This window comes from Bos indicus x Bos taurus, chromosome 2 (genome assembly GCF_003369695.1).
Source record: "Bos indicus x Bos taurus breed Angus x Brahman F1 hybrid chromosome 2, Bos_hybrid_MaternalHap_v2.0, whole genome shotgun sequence".
Taxonomy (NCBI): Eukaryota; Metazoa; Chordata; class Mammalia; order Artiodactyla; family Bovidae; genus Bos; species Bos indicus x Bos taurus.
The window spans coordinates 21,499,467-21,519,557 of NC_040077.1; the positions used below are offsets into that span (position 1 = coordinate 21,499,467).

At 41.1% G+C, this 20,091-nt stretch overlaps 1 protein-coding gene, 1 non-coding gene and 1 pseudogene across 2 annotated transcripts; 2 read left to right on the forward strand and 1 right to left on the reverse strand.

Moving 5' to 3' along the window:
* The first annotated feature begins 396 nt into the window (after positions 1–396).
* LOC113881405 lies at positions 397–617 on the forward strand (annotated as a pseudogene).
* A 6,748-nt stretch (positions 618–7,365) lies between these two features.
* Positions 7,366–7,469, reverse strand: LOC113881557. Its single transcript, XR_003508063.1, has one exon. It is a non-coding gene; the product is annotated as a U6 spliceosomal RNA (small nuclear RNA).
* A 6,751-nt stretch (positions 7,470–14,220) lies between these two features.
* Positions 14,221–17,391, forward strand: ATP5MC3 (ATP synthase membrane subunit c locus 3). The gene is made up of 5 exons (XM_027557102.1): positions 14,221–14,330; positions 14,518–14,629; positions 15,784–15,861; positions 16,374–16,567; positions 17,133–17,391. Exons 2-5 carry the CDS (start codon positions 14,591–14,593, stop codon positions 17,245–17,247), a joined length of 426 nt encoding a protein of 141 aa, XP_027412903.1. The 5' UTR covers positions 14,221–14,330; positions 14,518–14,590; the 3' UTR covers positions 17,248–17,391.
* Positions 17,392–20,091: the final 2,700 nt, after the last annotated feature.

The window sequence follows — 20,091 nt, forward strand, 5'->3', positions numbered from 1 at the left end:
CCATTTCCTTCTCCAATGCATGAAAGTGAAAAGTGAAAGTGAAGTCACTCAGTCATGTCCGACTCCTAGTGACCCCCTGGACTGCAGCCTACCAGGCTCCTCCATCCATGGGATTTTCTAGGCAAGAGTACTGGAGTGGGGTGCCATTGCCTTCTCCTCCAGTCCCATTACTTCATTGCAAATAGAAGGGGGAAAAGAGGAAACGGTGACAGATTTTATTTTCTTGGGCTCCAGAATTACTGCAGTTGGTGTCTGCACCCACAAAATTAAAAAGCTCTTCCTCCTTGAAAGTAAAACTATGACAAATCTAGATAGCATATTAAAAAGCAGAGACATCGACTCGAGTGAGGAGGTTGTGGTGTCAGTCGGTTCTAGGCAATTTAAGCTCCAGCCAGGATGATTGAAGTCATTTGCAATGACCATCTGGGGAAGAAGGTCTGCATTACATGCAATACTGATGACACCATTGGGGACCTTAAGAAGCTGATCACAGCCCAAACTGGCACCACTGGAACAAGATTGTATTGAAAAAGTGGAACAAGATTTTTAAGGACCAGGTTTCTCTGGGGTACTATGAAATCCATGATGGATGAACCTTGGAGCTTTATTACCAGTAGAGCAGAATTCCTTCTCCCTGCCCTTCCCTCTCCTCCCACACTAATATGGATGCTTGTTTTTGGAAACTCATGTTAATAAAACCTTAGGGATTGCAAAAAAAAAAAAAAAAAGAGAGACATCTCCTTGCCAACATAGGTCCATAGAGTCAAAGATATTTTTCTAATAGTCATAGACTATTTTTCTATAGTGAAAGACTATTTTTCTAATAGTCATGTACAGCTGTGAGAGTTGTACCAGAAAGAAGGCTGAGTGCCAAAGAATTGATGCTTTCATACTGTGGTGCTGGAGAAGACTCTTGAGAGTCCCTTGGACTGTATGGAGATGAAACCAGTCAATCCTAAAGGAAATCAACCCTGAATATTCATTGAAGGGACTGATGCTGAAGGTGAAGCTTCAATACTTTGGCCACCTGATGCAAAGAGCTGACTCATTGAAAAAGCCCCTGATGCTGGGAAAGAATGAAGACAAAAGGAGAATGGGGTGGCAGAGGATGAGATGGTTTAATAACATCACTGACTCAGTGGACATGAATTTGAGCAAACTCCAGGATATAGTGGAGGACAGAGGAGCCTGGCATGCTGCAGTCCATGGGGCTGCAAAGAGCTGGACATGACTTAGCAACAGAACAGCAATACTCCCTTTCCCCATTTAAGTTTGCTTTCTATGACTCCGTTTCTGTTTTGTACATAAGTTTACTAGTATCACTTTTTTTTTTTGGATTCCACATATACATGATATCACATGATACTTGTTTTTCTCTGTCTGACTTGACTTCATTTAGTATGATAATCTCGAGGTCCATCCATGCTGTTGCAAATGGCAATATTTCATCCTTTATTATGACTGAGTAATATTCTGTTGTAATATTCCATTTATGATCGGATAAAAAAGGCATATTTTCTTTATCCATTCATCTGTTGATGGACACTTAGGTTGCTTCCATGTCTTAGCTATTGTAAATAGTGCTGCTATCAACACTGAGGTACATACATCTTTTCAATTTATAGTTTTCTTCAGAGATATGCCCAGGAGTGGGATTCCTAGATCATACGTAACTCTATATTCCTTAGTATTTAAGGAAACTTCATACTGTTTCTCATAGTGGCTGCACCAACTTACATTCCCAGCAACAGCATAGGGGGTTCCCTTTTCTCCACACCTTCTCCAGCATACATATCCCATTGTATGTATATACCACACTTTGCTTATCCATTCATTTGTTGATGGACATTTGTATTTTTTCCACCTTTTGGAATATGCTGAAGAATGCTGCTATAAACAGATGTACAAGTATCTGAGTCCCTGCTTTCAATTATTTTGAGTATATACTTAGAAGTGGAATTGTGGATCATATGATAATTCTTTATTTAGCTTTTTAGAAGAGACATCACATTGTCTTCAATAGCAGCTACACCATTTTACATTCCAGTGATCACTGCTCCATCAACAATTGTTACTTTTCATTTTTTTAGATCATAGGCTTTCTTATTGGTATGAAATGGTATCTTATTGTGGTTTTGACTTGCATTTCCCTAATGACTAGTGATGTTGTATATCTTTTTATGTGCTTATTGGCCATTTGTATATCTTGTTTGGCAAAACACCTATTGAATTCCTTTTTTAATATTTAGATTAGGTTGTTTGAGGGGTTTGTTGTTTAGTTGTAGGAGTTCTTTACATATTCTGAATATTAATACCTTATCAGGGATATGATTTTTAATATTTTATTCCATGATGTGGGTTGTCCTTTCACTCTCTAGATAACGTCCTTTGATGCATAGTTTTTAATTTTGATGAAGCCCAATTTATCTTTTTCTTTTGTTGCCTGGCTTTTGGTTTCTTATCCAAGAAATCATTACAATATCCATTGTCATGGAGATTTTTTCTAAGGGTTTTATAGTTTCACATCATACATTTATGTCTTTGATTCACTTTGAGTTAATTTTTGTATATGGTATGAGGTAAGATTTGCAGTATTTCACATGCAAATATCCAATTTTCCCAGCACTATTCATTGAAAATAAGATATAAATTTTTAAGAAAATTAAAAACTCTATTCATATATATCAATATTCCTATATTCTTAGATGCTCAGTCATGTCCAATTCTTTCCATGTAAAAATATAGTGAAAGTTTGCAAATCCATGGACTACAGCCTGCCAGCCTCCTCTGTCCATGGAATTACCCAGGCAAGAATACTGGTAGCTATTCCCTTCTCCAGGGGATTTTCCCCACCAGGGCTTGAACCCGGATCTCCTACATTGCAGGCAGATTCTTCTCCGTCTGAGCCACCAAGAAAGCCCAGAAAGGTACACACTGTACTGTTAATAATTTTTATTTTTAAGGAGGAAACCAATATTGGGGAGGAGGATAAACAACAGTTATAATTTTGCTGGCTATATTTTTATATTGCTTTGATTATTTATAAGCCTGTAGTTATACGTTACTTACATTATTTTAGAAAGACATTTTTGATGGGATTCTTTTCCTGATGGTTTTTAAGAGAAAATTGGTTGGATGTCAAAGCATGGGATGAGTAAGCCAAAAGGGTTACTATTCTGGCAGGTTAGAGGTCCAAATTAAATAAAAACTCTAAGACAAGAGAAGTGTAATGTGGGAAGAAATTATCAGATCTCAAGGGAAATACTATTTGTCTAGATGATCTTGGAGCAACGATAGCAAATAGAGACAGTTAACAAAACTTGGTTCTAATTCTTAACACTGCACTTAGTCTGCCCCCCCATTTGTTTTATTTTTAACCTTCAGCTGAATTTGAGTAACATGTATTTTGTTGATATATATAAAAGGTAACTGAACACTCAGAGGTCCCCCTGTGCTTTGTCAGGCAAAGCAGCCAAAGTTACAAGGGTGGGATGAATTTAGAGAGTAGCATGAAAACCTATAGAAGACCAGAGGATTTTAATAGCAAAGTAGTAGGGGGCCAGGAAAAAAAAGGCTTTTAATTTTACCTTAATTACTACATATTTTATTCTAGAATTCTCAGCAAAGAAAATCCTTATAGAAAGCAGGCTCACAATTATATAAAATAAATAAATAAAATGCTTGTTGAATGAATGATTGACACATGAATCTAAAGGAAAAAAATGTGAAAAACTAAATAAAAGTAGAGTAATACAGGAGTTGTCTGGTGGTCAAGTGGTTAGGATTCACTGCTTTCAGTTCCACGGCCCAGGTTCAATCCTTGCTTGGAGAACTGAGATCCCACAAGCCACATGGCATGGCATGGCATGGCATGTGTGTGCATGTGTGTGTGTGTGTGTGTGTGTGTGTAAATGTATATACACACACATATAGCTGAAACTGACAATATACCTTTCTATCACATAAAAGAATACAAGAAACTCCAGCCAATATATAGATAAAAAGGAGCACACACCCACATCCACACATACATGATGCTTAAAACAGGAATAGCCTTACCATGAATAGATTAGAGTTTGAATACAATTTGAAATATATTGGATAGGGCTACTGCCTAAAAGTACACCCAAGCCCATCACCAAGAACTGAAATTCAACATTTAATAATGCTTCCCTTTGGTTTCATTAATGCAGGTGCCACAGAGAGGATAATATAATACATTTATCAGTTATCATAAATTAAAACTTTCCTAACATATTGCCTTTTAAACTGTTGAAGTTCATGCTTATGGTAACATATCAAATAATGCAGAGGTAAGCACACACATGCACATGTGAAGAAAATTTAACAGTTTCTCCTTTCCTTCTCCAACCTCATTGCTTAAAAATGAAATGAGTGCCTATAAATAGATCAAGCAAGTTCTAGGCTATGTAGATCAAGCAATAAACAAAACAAAGTCCCTGCTATCATATCAGGTCAGTTCAGTCACTCAGTCGTGTCCAATTCTTTGCAACTCCATGGACTGCAGCACGCCAGACCTCCCTGTCCGTCACCAACTCCCGGAGTTCACTCAGACTCATGACCCTTCAGTTGGTGATGCCATCCAACCATCTCATCCTCTGTCGTCTCCTTCTCTTCCCACCTTCAATCTTTCCCGGCATCAGGGTCTTTTCAAATGAATCAGTTCTTCTCATCAAGTGACCAAAGTATTGGAGTTTCAGCTTCAGTATCAGTCCTTCCAATGAATATTCAGGACTGATTTCCTTTAGGATGGACTGGTTGGATCTCCTTGCAGTCCAAGGGACTCTCAAGAGTCTTCTCCAACACCACAGTTCAAAAGCATCAGTTCTTTGGAGCTCAGCTTTCTTTATGATCCAACTGTCACATCCATACATGACTACTGGAAAAACCAGAGCTTTGACTAGACGGACCTTTGTTGGCAAAGTAATGTCTCTGCTTTTTAAGATGCTGTCTAGGTTTCTCATAGCTTTTCTTCCAAGGAGCAAGCGTCTTTTAATTTCATGGCTGCAATCACCATCTGCAGTGATTTTGGAGCCCCAATAAAGTCTGTCACTGTTTCCATTGTTATCCCATCTATTTGCCATGAAGTGATGGGACCAGATGCCATGATCTTAGTTTTCTGAGTGTTGAGTTTTAAGCCAACTTTTAACTCTCCTCTCTTACTTTCCTCAAGAGGCTCTTTAGTTCTTCACTTTTTGCCATAAGTGTGGTGTCATCTGCATATCTGAGATTACTGATATTTCTCCCGGCTATCTTTATTCCAGCTTGTGCTTCCTCCAGCCCAATGTTTCTCATGATGTACTCTGCATATAAGTTAAATAAGCAGGTTGACAATATACAGCCTTGACGTACTCCTTTCCCGATTTGGAACCAGTCTGTTATTCCATGTCCAGTTCTAACTGTTGCTTCTTGATCTGCATACAGATTTCTCAGGAGGCAGGTCAGGTGGTCTGGTATTCCCATCTCTTGAAGAAGTTAGAGTCTAATGTGAGATACAAACAAACCGGCCGTACATGATGCCAAGGTAGCAATAACAGCCACAGAGAAATATAAAGTTAAGTAAAGGATCCAGGAAAGCCACACTTAAGAGGTAACTTGAGCAAAAACTTGAATGAAGTGGAGGTTAAGCCAAGTAAACATAAGGTGTTCCAAACTAAAGAAGCAAAACATGTAGTTCTATGGGGCAGTATGGTTGGGGTGCTGGAGGAACAGCAAAGGGGCCAAGGAGCATGAAGCTGATGATCAAGGAGTTGTTTGTTCTTTTTATCCATTTCTGGACTCTTTGTACCTACAAAGAGTAAATTGTGGTTATGCTACCAACTAGATACCTAGAATTCATCTGTTTCAATTTGTAGGAGATTTAATTTTTTTCCACTTTTTTAAATGAGTTGCATGGTTCCAAATCCAAATCCAGAAAGCAAAGTATATTCAAAGAGGGTTAGCATCTATTCCTGTTCCCTTCAATCCATTCCTTCTCATATTGGGAACCATTTTTGAAACCTCTATTTTTAAAACATAGGAAATGTATTTGTAATTCTCTCCCCTTCTTAGATGCATTCACATTCCTTCTCCACTTGTGAGGTAAATAGTTCAGTTCAGTTCAGTCATTCAGTCATGTCCAACTCTTTGCGACCCCGTGAATTGCAGCACACCAGGCCTCCCTGTCCATCACCAACTCCCAGAGTTAACTCAGACTCACGTCCATCGAGTCGGTGATGCCATCCAGCCATCTCATCCTCTGTCGTCCCCTTCTCCTCCTGCCCCCAATCCCTCCCAGCATCAGAGTCTTTTCCAATGAGTCAGCTCTTCGCATGAGGTGGCCAAAGTACTGGAGTTTCAGCTTTAGCGTCATTCCTTCCAAAGAAATCCCAGGGCTGATCTCCTTCAGAATGGACTGGTTGGATCTCCTTGCAGTCCAAGGGACTCTCAAGAGTCTTTTCCAACACCACAGTTCAAAAGCCTCAATTCTTCAGCGCTCAGCCTTCTTCACAGTCCAACTCTCACATCCATACATGACCACAGGAAAAACCATAGCCTTGACTAGATGGACCTTTGTTGGCAAAGTAATGTCTCTGCTTTTGAATACGCCATCTTAGGTTGATCATAACTTTCCTTCCAAGGAGTAAGTGTCTTTGAATTTCATGGCTACCGTCACCATCTGCAGTGATTTTGGAGCCCCCCAAAATAAAGTCTGGCACTGTTTCCACTGTTTCCCCATCTATTTGCCATGAAGTGATGGGACCAGATGCCATGATCTTCGTTTTCTGAGTGTTGAGCTTTAAGCCAACTTTTTCACTCTCCACTTTCACTTTCATCAAGAGGCTTTTGAGTTCCTCTTCACTTTCTGCCATAAGGGTGGTGTCATCTGCATATCTGAGGTTATTGATATTTCTCCCAGCAATCTTGATTCCAGCTTGTGCTTCTTCCAGCCCAGCGTTTCTCATGATGTACTCTGCATATAAGTTAAATAAGCAGGGTGACAATATACGGCCTTGACGTACTCCTTTTCCTATTTGGAACCAGTCTGTTATTCCATGTCCAGTTCTAACTGTTGCTTCCTGACCTGCATACAGATTTCTCAAGAGGCAGGTCAGGTGGTCTGGTATTTCCATCTCTTTCAGAATTTTCCACAGTTTATTGTGATCCACACAGTCAAAGGCTTTGGCATAGTCATTAAGCAGAAATAGATGTTTTTCTGGAATTCTCTTGCTTTTTCCATGATCCAGCAGATGTTGGCAATTTGATCTCTGGTTCCTCTGCCTTTTCTAAAACCAGCTTGAACATCAGGAAGTTCACGGTTCACATATTGCTGAAGCCTGGCTTGGAGAATATAGTAGCAGACTATAAAAAATAGAATACATGGTGGGTTTGCATGTCACCCTTCCACAGGTGCCATGCTAGTTTTCTCTGTATCACTATAATTTTGTATATGCACTGCTGAAGCAAGCAATAAGTTAGATTTTACATGGGTAAGAGCTCAGAAGTGGAAACTACCTGGAAGAGATAGCTTCAGTAGCTGCTGCCATGGAGAGCCTAACATAGCCACGAGACACCAAGAAAGTATAAGGTGCCAGCAGAGAGTCAGCTGCCCACTGACAGACCAGTGGCTTTGAGAAAAAAGCCAAGGACTAATCACCGACAGACCTTGCCTGCCTCACAAGCCAGCCCAGGGCCTATTCTGCTTCTGCTCATGTCCCATTTCTGCCAATGTTCTATTGTATCACGTGCGCTGTGTGTGCTCAGTCATTCATGCATGCACGTATGCGCATTCAGTCGCTTCAGTCGTGTCTTACTCTTTGCTACCCCAAGGACTGTAGCCCTCCATTCTCCTCTATCCAAGGGATTCTTCAGGAAAGCTCAGTTGTGTCCAGCTCTTTGTGACACCCTGGACTGTAGCCCACCAAGCTCCTCTGTCCATGGGATTCTCCAGGCAAGGATACTGAAACTGGTTACCATTTCCTTCTCCAGGGATCTTCCAGACCCAGGGATCGAAACTACATCTCCTGCATCTCCTGCAGTGGCAAATGGATTCTTTACTACTAAGCCACCTGGGCAGCCCCTTTGTATCACAGAACAGGTCAATAAAGGACTTTATTGTTTTGTTTTTTTAATGAATTCGTTAGGTACACAAGACTATAAATACAGAATCCTTCTTAGGTACACACACAGAATGTTTATTTGAACAAACTCATGCCACACATTAAAAAAAAGAAGAAGAAGAAGAAAATGTTCCTCGAGTTCTCTAAGTTTGAATTTTGCAATACAAGTAAGAAAAAGAAATTCTAGAGGTCATTCCAATTTGTCCCCACAGCCTAAAATTTTAGTTAGAAGAATAAGTTTTTGCAAGTTACTTCAACCATACTCAGTACCTTAGTTACTACTGAGCAAACATTTATTGAGTGACTACTATGTTTAATACTTTATGTTAGCTGCTGTGGAAGACATAAATATGAATTAGGCCTAATTCCTGCCCTTAAAAATCTTACCATCTCTCCTAGTTAGTAACTTATGACTCTCAACTAGAAATCCATGCTTCTTTGCCTTGTTTCTGTTCTACAGCTGAACCCTATAGGCATTTCCACTATGACAACTGGCAGAATGTTAGGTTTGGCCAATAGAGGGTGCTGGAAAGACACTGGGAAGCCAGAACAAGAGCAAGGACTTTCTCCTTCAGGTGGATTGGCTTGCAGCAGAGGCCTGCTTGTGTTCACCTCAGCAATCCTCGCGGTTCGCTTGTGCGGCCCCTGCCTCCAGCAAGTTTCTTCACCACAAGTGGACTGTGGACTGTAGGTTCCTGCGACAGCCATGCCCTCTCCTCCTCAGCCAAGGGTAGCAGCTATTCTTATAGTTCCTGCTTCTAGACCCCTGAGAACCTACTCTCCCATTTTTAGTAGTTAGATACCTTTTACTGGTCAACAAAGTTTATATTAAATTTTCCCTGTTCAAATTACTATTATGATTTCTGTCTTGTGGTTGGTCCCAGCAGAAATACCTAGCAGATAAGGGAAAAAAGACAGATGTAAGTTAATGTAAATTCTGTGAGAGAATAGGCCACTATAATCACAGCCCCAAATCCAAAAAAGTTTCAGGTGTAAATCTACAGAATTATGTATCAGTTTGGATTGTGTTCAACTGCACATAACAGAAACCTGACTCAGTGGCTTAACCAAATAGATTGATTTTCTCCTGTACCATGAAGTCCATAAATAGGCAGTTAAGGGCTGCTGTAGCTACTCTAAAAGAAAGTTAACTCAGACTCCTTATTTATTTTTTAATTGAAACATGGTTGATGTATAGTAAAATTCCAGGTGTACAACATAGAGATTAACAATTTTTCAGGATTATGCTCCATTTACAGTCATATAAAATATTGGCTGTATTCCCAGTGCTGTACAATATATCCTTGTAGCTTATTTATTTTGTATGTAACTGTTTGTGCTTTTTCATCCCCTACCCCTGTCTTCCCCATACTCTTTCCCCTCTCCCCAGTGGTAACCACTAGGTTGTTCTCTATATCTCTGCTGCTGCTGCTGCTAAGTCTCTTCAGTCGTGTCCGACTCTGTGTGACCCCATAGACAGCACCCCACCAGGCTCCCCCGTCCCTGGGATTCTCCAGGCAAGAACACTGGAGTGGGTTGCCATTTCCTTCTCTAATGCATGAAAGTGAAAAGTGAAAGTGAAGTCACTCAGTCATGTCCAACTTTTAGCGACCCCCTGGACTGCAGCCTACCAGGCTCCTCCGTCCATGGGATTTTCCAGGCAAGAGTACTGGAGCGGGTGCTACCTTGTTTTATTTTTATATTCCACACATAAGTGATATCATATAGTATTTGTCTTTCTCTGCCTGAGTTATTTCACTTTGTATAACGCCCTCCAAGTCCATCCATGTTGTTTCAAATGGCAAAATTTCATTCTTTTTTATGGTTGAGTGGTATCCGGCTCCTTTTCTTTCCCAGCTTCTCCATACTTAATGTGTTGTTTCTGTACTCATGGTTGCAAGATTGCTGCTTCACCTCCAGACACTGGTTCATATTCCAGGCAGGAAAAAGAAAAGGAAAGAAAAAAAAAATGAACCAGTTGCCTCTAACTTCTTTCTAAGCATTCTTAGAGGCACTGCCAAGTAACTTCAACTCACAAACCATTGATAATTCCTAACTGTAAGTGAACCTGGGAAGCTCAGTATTTTTTTAACTGGGAGCAGGATCCTGTAAGTAAGAGAGAAGGGGAGAATAAAGCTGAATAGGTAACTAGCAGCATCTGACATATTAATTGGAAAAAGAGTAAGTTACTTACTTCGAGATGGGTTAGAGTCAGCAGAGGAACATGATCTTATATTCATATACGTATTCTTTTAATGAAAATGACCTTTCTATATTAATTATCAAGCAGTTGATTAGATGAAATGAGTAGCAAAGTCACATTGCACAGGAGCATGCAGGATAGGGAAGGATTTATTTAGAAATTATCTTTCATACTTCTTTTTACTGCCCCTTTCCTTTCTTCCTCATGCCATCATCACCCAGATATTATCAGATATTACCTAATTCTAATGTCCCATAACTTAACATGACTGACTCCACAGTCTAAGGAAAAATGTAGACAGGATTAAATACTTATGACTAACTTATTATTTGTCTTTCTTTGTGTCTCTGTTTTAAACATGTGCGTGCGCGTGCACACACACACACACACACACACACACACTGTTCTCAAAGGTAGAACATCTGTTCTTTGAACACCTAAAATTCTTCATAAATATTTTAACTGTAACTGACAGAACCCACAAAGGACCTATTCTCTTCTAGGCCAACTCATCTGCTCATTGACATGCTGACACATGTCAGGCGGGAACCTGGACACAGAGGGTATCTCTCACTCCTATAGGCAGCTAACCCATATGCACCATGCAAGTGAGACTGTTAGGGGGCCTGGCTTTTCTCCTGCCTCTTCTCAACAGTTACTGCTACTGATTTATGGCTGGAGAGGAAGGGCTTTTCTCTAAGCCATTTCCATACACAAATTCATTTAGAATAATTTTTCCCTTAAGATAATCTATTACTGAAGTATAAGGCCTGTGATGATTAATTTTATGTGTCAACTTGACTGGGCACAGGAGTATGTATATTAAACTTTATTTCTAGTGTCTGTGAAGGTGTTTCTGGATGAGATTTTTTTTTTAACTGGAGGATAATTGCTTTATAGTGTTGTAGTGGTCTCTGTCATACATCAATGTGAATCAGTCAAAATTATATATATAATTTTATATATATATATCCCCTCCCTAGTGGGCCTCCCTCCCCGCCAAGATCACATTTGAATCTGTGGACTCAGTAAAGTAGATTGCCCTCCCCAATGTGGGTGGCCATCATCCAGTCCATTGAGGAATAGAACAAAAGTCAGAGAAAGGAAGAATTCACTTTTTTCCTCCCTGTCTCACTACTGAAGTGGGCCATTCCATCTTATTTTCTCAGACTGGGATTTATATCATTGGCCTCCCTGATTCTCAGGCCTTCAGATCCAGTTCAATTATACCATCAGCTTTCCTGAGTCCCCAGCTTGAAGACATCAGTTCATGGAACTTCTCAGTCTCTATAACCACATAAGTCAATTAATTCCACATGGTCATTCTGTGTGTGTGTGTGTGTGTGTGTGTGTGCGCGTGCACACAGGCACACACGCACACTAAGTCATTTTAGTTATGTCTGACTTTTTGCGATTCTATGAACTGCAGCCCTCCAGGCTCCTCTGTCCACAGGATTCTTCAGGCAAGAATACTAGAGTGAGTTGCCATGCCCTCCTGCAGGGGATCTTCCACGTCTCCTGCATTGGCAGGTGCGTTCTTTACCACTAGTGCCACCTGGGAAGCCTATATATATATGTAAACAATAATGCTTAATATAATAATGCTCTGTGTTAATCCGGGTTCTCCACAGAAACAGAACCAGTAGGATCCTGCCAAGAGAGGTCAAATTTTTCTTACAACTAGTTTTGTTTCTCTGGTGAACCCTGACTACGACAGAGCGTTATTGTTTCCTCAACTTTAGACATCAAAGGACATCTTACCATATACTTCAGGCAAGAATTGAGTGCTTCAGAAAATATACTAATAAGTTCTCCTTGAACTGCACATGTGAATTAACTCTGTTTTATGTGCTAAAGATTGGGCCTAAAATGATTAGCTCACATGTGAGTTTGAAGCATTTGCCTGTGAAGCTGGATCAGTGTCTTAATTGCCTATGAAGTAGATCAGTCTTAACTCGTTCTTCAAGTTTTAGTTCTGAGGGCTTCTCCCCAGGATTACTGCTAGATGATACTGCACCGTGGTGCCAACTAGAAAAAAAGTGATCCTCTGGGTCCATGTTGTTTCAGGGCTCTAGGCCAAGTGGGTCGGATTTCAGTCCCTAGACATCCCTAGATACTTAATCTTTCATGTTGACTTGTACCACCTCCACAGCCACTTGTTAGAACTACTAAGTCAGATTTACAGAATTCAAGACCTGACACAAGTCCACTAAGAGCCATTTTTTTCCCTAAGATATTTCTGTATTGATCTGAAGCCCAAAGTTACCCACAACAAGTGTTAAAGTTGGGTCAGTTTTGAAAATACTAGGACTTTCCTTAGTCCCTGGCCCTACACGAAAAAACATTTACAACCCTTAATTCTCCCAATCACAGGGCTGGGAGAAAAACTGACCTCCCTCTCTTTATCAAGAGGTAACTTTGTGCCCAAGTCACAAAGCTCTTCAGTTCAGTTCAGTTCAGTTCAGTCGCTCAGTCGTGGCCGACTCTTTGCAAGCCCATGGACTGCAGCAAGCCAGGCCTCCCTGTCCATCACCAACTCCTGGAGTTCACTCAAACTCATGTCCATCAAGTCCATGATGCCATCCAGCCATCTCATCCTCTGTCATCCCCTTCTCCTCCTGCCCCCCATCCCTCCCAGCATCTGAGCCTTTTCCAATGAGTTAACTCTTCGCATGAGGTGGCCAAAGTACTGGAGTTTCCGCTTTAGCATCATTCCTTCCAAAGAACACCCAGGGCCAATCTCCTTTAGAATAGACTGATTGGATCTTCTTGCAGTCCAAGGGACTCTCAAGAGTCTTCTCCAACAAAGCTCTTAGATCTATTCATTTGCTTATTCCTTTGTCCCAGTATTATTTTGGGGGGCTCCAAAATCACTGCAGCTGGTGACTGCAGCCATAAAATTAAAAGACGCTTGCTCCTTGGAAGAAAAGCTATAACAAACCTAGACAGTATATTAAAAAGCAGAGACATTACTTTGCCAACAAAGGTTCGTCTATTCAATGCTATGGTTTTTCCAGTGGTCATGTATGGATATGAGAGTTGGACTGTGAAGAAGGCTGAGTGCCAAAGAATTGATGCTTTTGAACTGTGGTGTTGGAGAAGACTCTTGAGAGTCCCTTGGGCTGCAAGGAGATCCAACCAGTCCATCCTAAAAGAAATCAGTCCTGATTATTCATTGGAAGGACTGATACTGAAGCTGAAACTCCAATACTTTGGTCACCTGATGCGAAAAACTGACTCATTTGAAAAGACCCTGATGCTGGGAAAGAGTGAAGGCGGGAGAAGAAGGGGACGACCGAGGATGAGATGGTTGGACAGCATCACCAAATCAATGAACATGAGTTTGAGTAAGCTCTGGGAGTTGGTGATGGACAGGGAGGCCTGGCATGCTGCAATCCATGGGCTCGCAAAGAGTCGGACACGACTGAGCAACTGAACTGAACTTGTCCCAGAAAGTCAGGCCCACTTTCCCCCAAAAGATTATTCCAGACTTCTGGAACTCTTTTTCAGATTCCTTTACAGAAATGTATTTTCACTTTCTGCTAAGCAGTGAATGAACCGTTTTCCCACAGAGTCCTATTTTCACAAAGAAGAATGACCAGGAAGGGATCTCTTTTACGAAAGAAACCTACCAACTGATAAAAGGCCAAATCTCATTAAGAAAGTCAACTGAAGGATTAAGTCCCACTGTCCTGCGACCAGCTTAGATCAAAGGCGAAATAATCCGTTCGGTTCCCTCTCCCTGGGCTAGTTTTCAATATCTACTTTTTGTCTCTCCTTCACCCCTCTTCTGCCCGCCACTCCATCTTGGGGCGGCTGTCTCTGTCCTTCCGGACTGGTTACCAATAAAGTTGTTACAAATGACCTTGAGCGTTTTCCGGGCTGCACCCAATTCCCCGCCTTCTCCATCCGGGTGCTGCGGTGCGGATAAGAGCGGGACTGCGCTTGCGCGCCCAGCCCCATTCCTTCGACCTCTGCCGCAGCGGCCGCCGCCACCTCCCTGGAAGGTAAGCGGAGGGCGCGGAAGCCGGGTCTGGCCGTGGTGGAGCCGCGCCCCAGAGGGACCCATTCATTCTGCAGGCGCCTCGTTTGGCGCTGGGCCCGAGCTGACCGCGTGCACGGGAACCTGAGGGACTTGGGTGGAAGTACGGGCCCTCGGAGGACACTTGACCTTAAGCCTCTTTGCCTCCGCAGAGAGGAAGCGGGAGAGGAGCCCACGTCTCCTGTCACCCAAGTCCTCCAGCTGCGCTGCCCCGAAGAGTGCAAGATGTTCACCTGCGCCAAGCTTGCCTGCACCCCAGCTCTGGTGCGTAGCCCAGACTGGGCCCAGAGCTCGAGGGCCCGACCTCTTGGCCCAGACGTCCACGTTGTTGAATGGGTCACCTCCGCGTGGAACTCACGGCCCTTTCGGGACAGTTCCCTCACGCCTCTTAACCTCTGTGTCTTTTTATCCCTTTCCTATTCCTTCCTGGGGTTTCTTACTTCGCTCCTCCCCTCCACTCTGGCTATGGAGAACCGCCGAGGCCTAGTTGTCAGGCCCAGCTCGGTGTAGGTCAAACCCTCCTTGCTCCTTGTCCTGGAACGGCCCCTCCCCCACCTCCTCCGGCACCCTGTTGGATCGGGGCACGCGAGGGTTGGGGTGCAGAGAAGGCTGGAAGGGGCCTCGAGGCCTACGTTCGCTACTGCTGCGGTCTCCATTACGATCTGTAGGTCAAACTCGATGCTGCAGAGGGAGGAACTTTGCCTCACCTTGTGTGGGCGGAGGCGGCTAGTGCAGGAGCCGAAAGTTTCTACTGCGTTTGGGGTGTTATTTCCCAAACTATTTTTGGGCACTTTGTGTGAAGATCTGCGGGGTTTATCTTAGAGAATCAGGTCTCGGTTCTGAAGGAATTTTCTGTGACCTTAGTGGACACTCAAGGGCAGGAATATGTCCTTATGGTCAGACTGTTTAAAAGATTGTTCTTCCACCAGTGTGGAATTGTTTAAACTGCTTTTTAATTTTATGATTAATGGACATATAGGAATAATCTTAGAAATAGCGCGAGCTCATTTTAACTAATGGGCTATTTAAAATGACAAGCGTGTATAGTACTTGTTGATCCACTTAACTTACCAAAGAATGTGGGGTATTTATTGCTGGTTTTCTGATCTGAATTGTGGCGCTACAATAATTGAAATTTTAAAAGCAATACTTACTCTTTCTAACTAATTGTTCTTAAAAGTTTTGTTCAGAGTATTACAAATACACTATGAATAAGTTTTAAAATTTCATTAACAGTTTTGTTAAAATTGCTTCATGCATTGAAACATGATCAAAAAGCCAGGATAAGAATCAATAGAGAGAAGTCATGATGTTTCTGACTCATTTTTGCAACTTGCCTTTTTAGAATTCATGGTGTGGGAAGGGTCCTTGAAGTCATATCTGTTGTCTTAATAACATGGAATCTTTTTCATGAACAGATCAGAGCTGGATCCAGAGTTGCATACAGACCAATTTCTGCCTCAGTGTTATCTCGACCAGAGACTAGGACTGGAGAGGTAAAATTAACTAATGCTACCAAAGAAGTCTTAGGGTCTTTATCACAGCAAAGGGGGAAAACCTCATTAATGAATGGTTTTAGGCAGTCCTTTCCACCCTTTCATCCAAAAAATTTGCAGAGGATGAGCCAATGAAAGAAACTTTATCCAAAACTTAGTCACCTGAATTTTGGCCAGGAAGTATAATTAATATATATACTTAAGTGTATAATTTTGACTTGCTGGTGTTTATGATTTTGATAACAACAGTTACTGAACAGCCTACTCTATTAAACAGTATATGCACATACACTGTTTCTTAATTTTCAAAGACCTTATCTGGTGTAGATACTGTTCTTTTTCTGCAAGACTGGAATTATTCTAAGCCCTAGAGTTTTCCATTGTGCCACACCATCTTCTATTCAAACTCAGCTACAAATATAGAGAAGTGGTTATCATTTTGACAGTACCATGATTAAAATAGCTAACTATGATTACTGATTTGACCTTTGCTTTTATTTCCTGCTCTCTAGGGCTCTACGGTATTTAATGGCACCCAGAATGGTGTGTCTCAGTTAATCCAAAGGGAGTTTCAGACCACTGCGGTCAACAGAGACATTGATACTGCAGCCAAATTTATCGGTGCGGGTGCTGCCACAGTAGGAGTGGCTGGTTCTGGTGCTGGTATTGGAACAGTCTTTGGCAGTCTCATCATTGGTTATGCCAGGTAATTTCTATTGCCAAATAAATAGTTTGAAACATGTTTGAAATAGTTGGAAACTTAGAAAACTAGTGAAATAATAATAGCTACTTTCTATTAAGTGCCTTTCTGTGTCTTGCATTTCATTTTGAGTACTTTGCATGCATTGTCACTGCTCCCAAAACCCCTTGGAGAGACTCCAGTATACCTATTAAGGACCAGAGAAACTCCTTGTCTAAAGTCAAAGCAAGAGAGCTCATGCTTTAAAAAAATACCAGTCTCCATTTTATTATTTAAGACCTTTTATTTAAACTATTAAATCTTAAAACATACTTTTTTGGGGATAAGAAGGTCAGAATAAGAAGGTAATAATGGATGAAGACTGACCATTGACATAGGGAGAATAATGCCTCCCTTTTCCCATATGATTAGGAATGAGGGGAAAGGAATGTCACAGGCAGAACCAAAAGAGATCTGGGCAGAACGGTGTGCTAGTACTTTTCAGGTTACAAAGAACCCAACACTAATAATCTGGTTCTTTAACATTTATCAACCATGCTAAAATTTGAATAATATGTGTTGTCTCTTTTAGAAACCCTTCACTGAAGCAGCAGCTGTTCTCATATGCTATCCTGGGATTTGCCTTGTCTGAAGCTATGGGTCTCTTTTGTTTGATGGTTGCTTTCTTGATTTTGTTTGCCATGTAACAAATTACTGCTTAAAATGTTGGCATTCATATTAATTACGGATATAATTCTGTGTATCTTACTGTGACTCCGAAAACTATAGTGTTGGTGTCATGGAAATGTATGTTATTTCCAAAGTCATTTCATTAAAGATGAAAACTTTAATTTTTGCTGTGGTTTGTATTTACCTGAATTTAAATTTAGATCATCACTGAGAAGACCATGTATTCAGGCAGAGGCTGTACCAGTCCCTGATGATGGAAAATATGCTAATATAATTTTTAGGGGAATTATTTTAATGTTTTGCACATTGTAAATTATAGGGCTTTAGTTTATTCAAATAAAGGGGAAATGTTTGAGTGCTTTGAGCTTCTATGAAATATGATTAAATCAGAATAGTTAATTACTTAAGATGGTTTTATGTTTTTAAGGGCTAATATGAATTACAATACTTGGAAGCAGTATTACCTTCCAAGACTAACCTGGCTGGTCTTACACACCTGGATCTAAAAATAAATCATGTCGGGTTTTTAGGAATTGAAACTTTATTAAATGGGTGTTGGGATTAGGGAGGCAATTTTTGATTGTCAGTAAGTCTCACATTAAGCAATTGTGTGTCTATAGTGAATCTTATCTGTCTTCTTAGAAGAAACTCAATATCAAAAAGCAAACTGAATTGGCTTCAATTTAAAGCCAAAAGTTGCTATAGCATTGCTTATCTTTGATACTAACAAATGCTTACAATAGGAGTCTTAGGAATGACAACTGGTTCAGTTATGGGCTTCCCGGGTGGCTCAGATGATAAAGCGTCTGCCTGCAATGCAGGAGACCCATGTTCAATCCCTGGGTCGGGAAGGTCCCCTGGAGAAGGAAATGGCAACCCACTCCAGTACTCTTGCCTAGAAAATTCCATGGATGGAGGAGACTGGTAGGCTACAGTCCATGGGGTTGAAAAGAGTTGTACACAACTGAGTGACTTCGCTTTCTTTCGCTTTCAGTAGTATTTTATTTGTAATACTATGTGTTGCTTATTGGTCAAGTTTTGCCTATTAAAATGAAGAAAGTCTTAGAAAGACTTGAGTTTTCCTCACAGCAGATATATAATTTCCTCAGCAGATATATTGTTTGTCATCACAGTTGCAGGGTTTCTATAAAAGATTAAGATAACAGTTGAGAAAGCTTCATTTTACTCCTTTAATCCCTTCTGCCTAATCTGATTTCAGTTGAGAAAAAGCCATCAGCTTCAAGGGTTTGTTAAAGTGCAGTGGAAAGACCATCTCCATCAGAATTATCTAGGATGTCTATAAAGTACAAATTCTGGGCTCCAGACCTACTGAATTAGAGTATTTGGCCTTGAGACTCAGCCATCTGCATTTTTAAAAAAGTGCCAGGTAATCTTTGCGCACACTATTTGAGAATCAGTAACTTTTCCATATCCTTCCCACTGCTGCTGCTACTGCTAAGTCACTTTAGTCATGTCCCCCAGCTTCACTCTGTGCGACCCCATAGATGGCAGCCCACCAAGGCTCCCCTGTCCCTGGGAATCTCCAGACAAGAACCCTGGAGTAGGTTGCCATTTCCTTCTCCAGTGCATGAAAGTGAAACATGAAGTTGCTCAGTCGTGTCTGACTCTTTGCTACCCCATGGACTACAGCCCACCAGGCTCCTCCATCCATGGGATTTTCCAGGCAAGAGTACTGGAGTGGGGTGCCATTGCCTTCTCCAATCCTTCCCACTACCTAGTGTCAAAAACTATAGGGCTAGAGCTACTGCCACTTTTTGGTTAATCATCTAATGTATGTTAGATAATTTCCTGGAGCCTTCACTATTTTCATAAATAGTACCACTCAGTATTTGAATTCAGCAATTTAAATGAGAAGTATTATATGTATTATATGACCCAGCAATTCCACACCTTGGTGTATAACCCAAAAAACTATAAGCATTCAAGCAAAAGCTTTATATACGGATGTTCATAGTGCACTGTTCACAGCAGCCAAGAGGTGGAAACAACCAAATTGATGTTTGGATGAACAAACGATGGTGTTTGCATAAACTGATGATAAGATGTGGTACATCCATGTAATGGAATATTCAGCCATAGAAAGGAAGGAGGTACTGATAAGTGTTACAACATGAATGAACCTTGGAAACAGACTAAGTGAAAGAAGCCAGACACAGTAAGGCTGCATATTATATGATTCTATTACATGAAATACTCAGAATAGGCAGATCCATAGAGACACAGAATTCCCTGGTGGTCCAGTAGTTAGGACTCTGGACTTTGACTGCTGAGAACCCAGCTTTGATCCCTGGTTGGAGAACTAAAACCCCGCAAGCCTTGCAGTGCATCAAAAAACAAAAGTCCACAGAGACAAAGCAGACTGGTGGTTACTAAAGGCTAGTGGGAGAAGATTGGGAAGTGCCTGCTTAATGGTTGTGAGGATTCTTTTTGGGGTAATCAGTGTTCTGTGATGGTTGTACAACACTAAATGTACCAAGTGCCACTGAATTATACGCTTTAAAATGGTTGAAAGTATGCATTTTACAACTTAAGTACTGTACAATTAAAGTCCAGATTGTAAAGTCATGCCAGTTTTGAAGCCCTAGGGAAATACTTAGATTAACCAATCCTTTGTAATAAGTTCATTTTATTTTATTAATTTTTAAAGCCATAATTAATTTAAACTATTTGGCTGTGCCAGGTCTTATATGCAGCATGCAGGATCTTTAGTTATGGTATGCGAACTGGTAGTTGAGGTATGTAGGATCTAGTCCCTGAGCAGCAATCTAACCTGGGTCCTCTGCATTGGGAGCCTGGAGTCCACCACTGGACCACCAGCAAAGTCCCCAGTTCATTTTAAA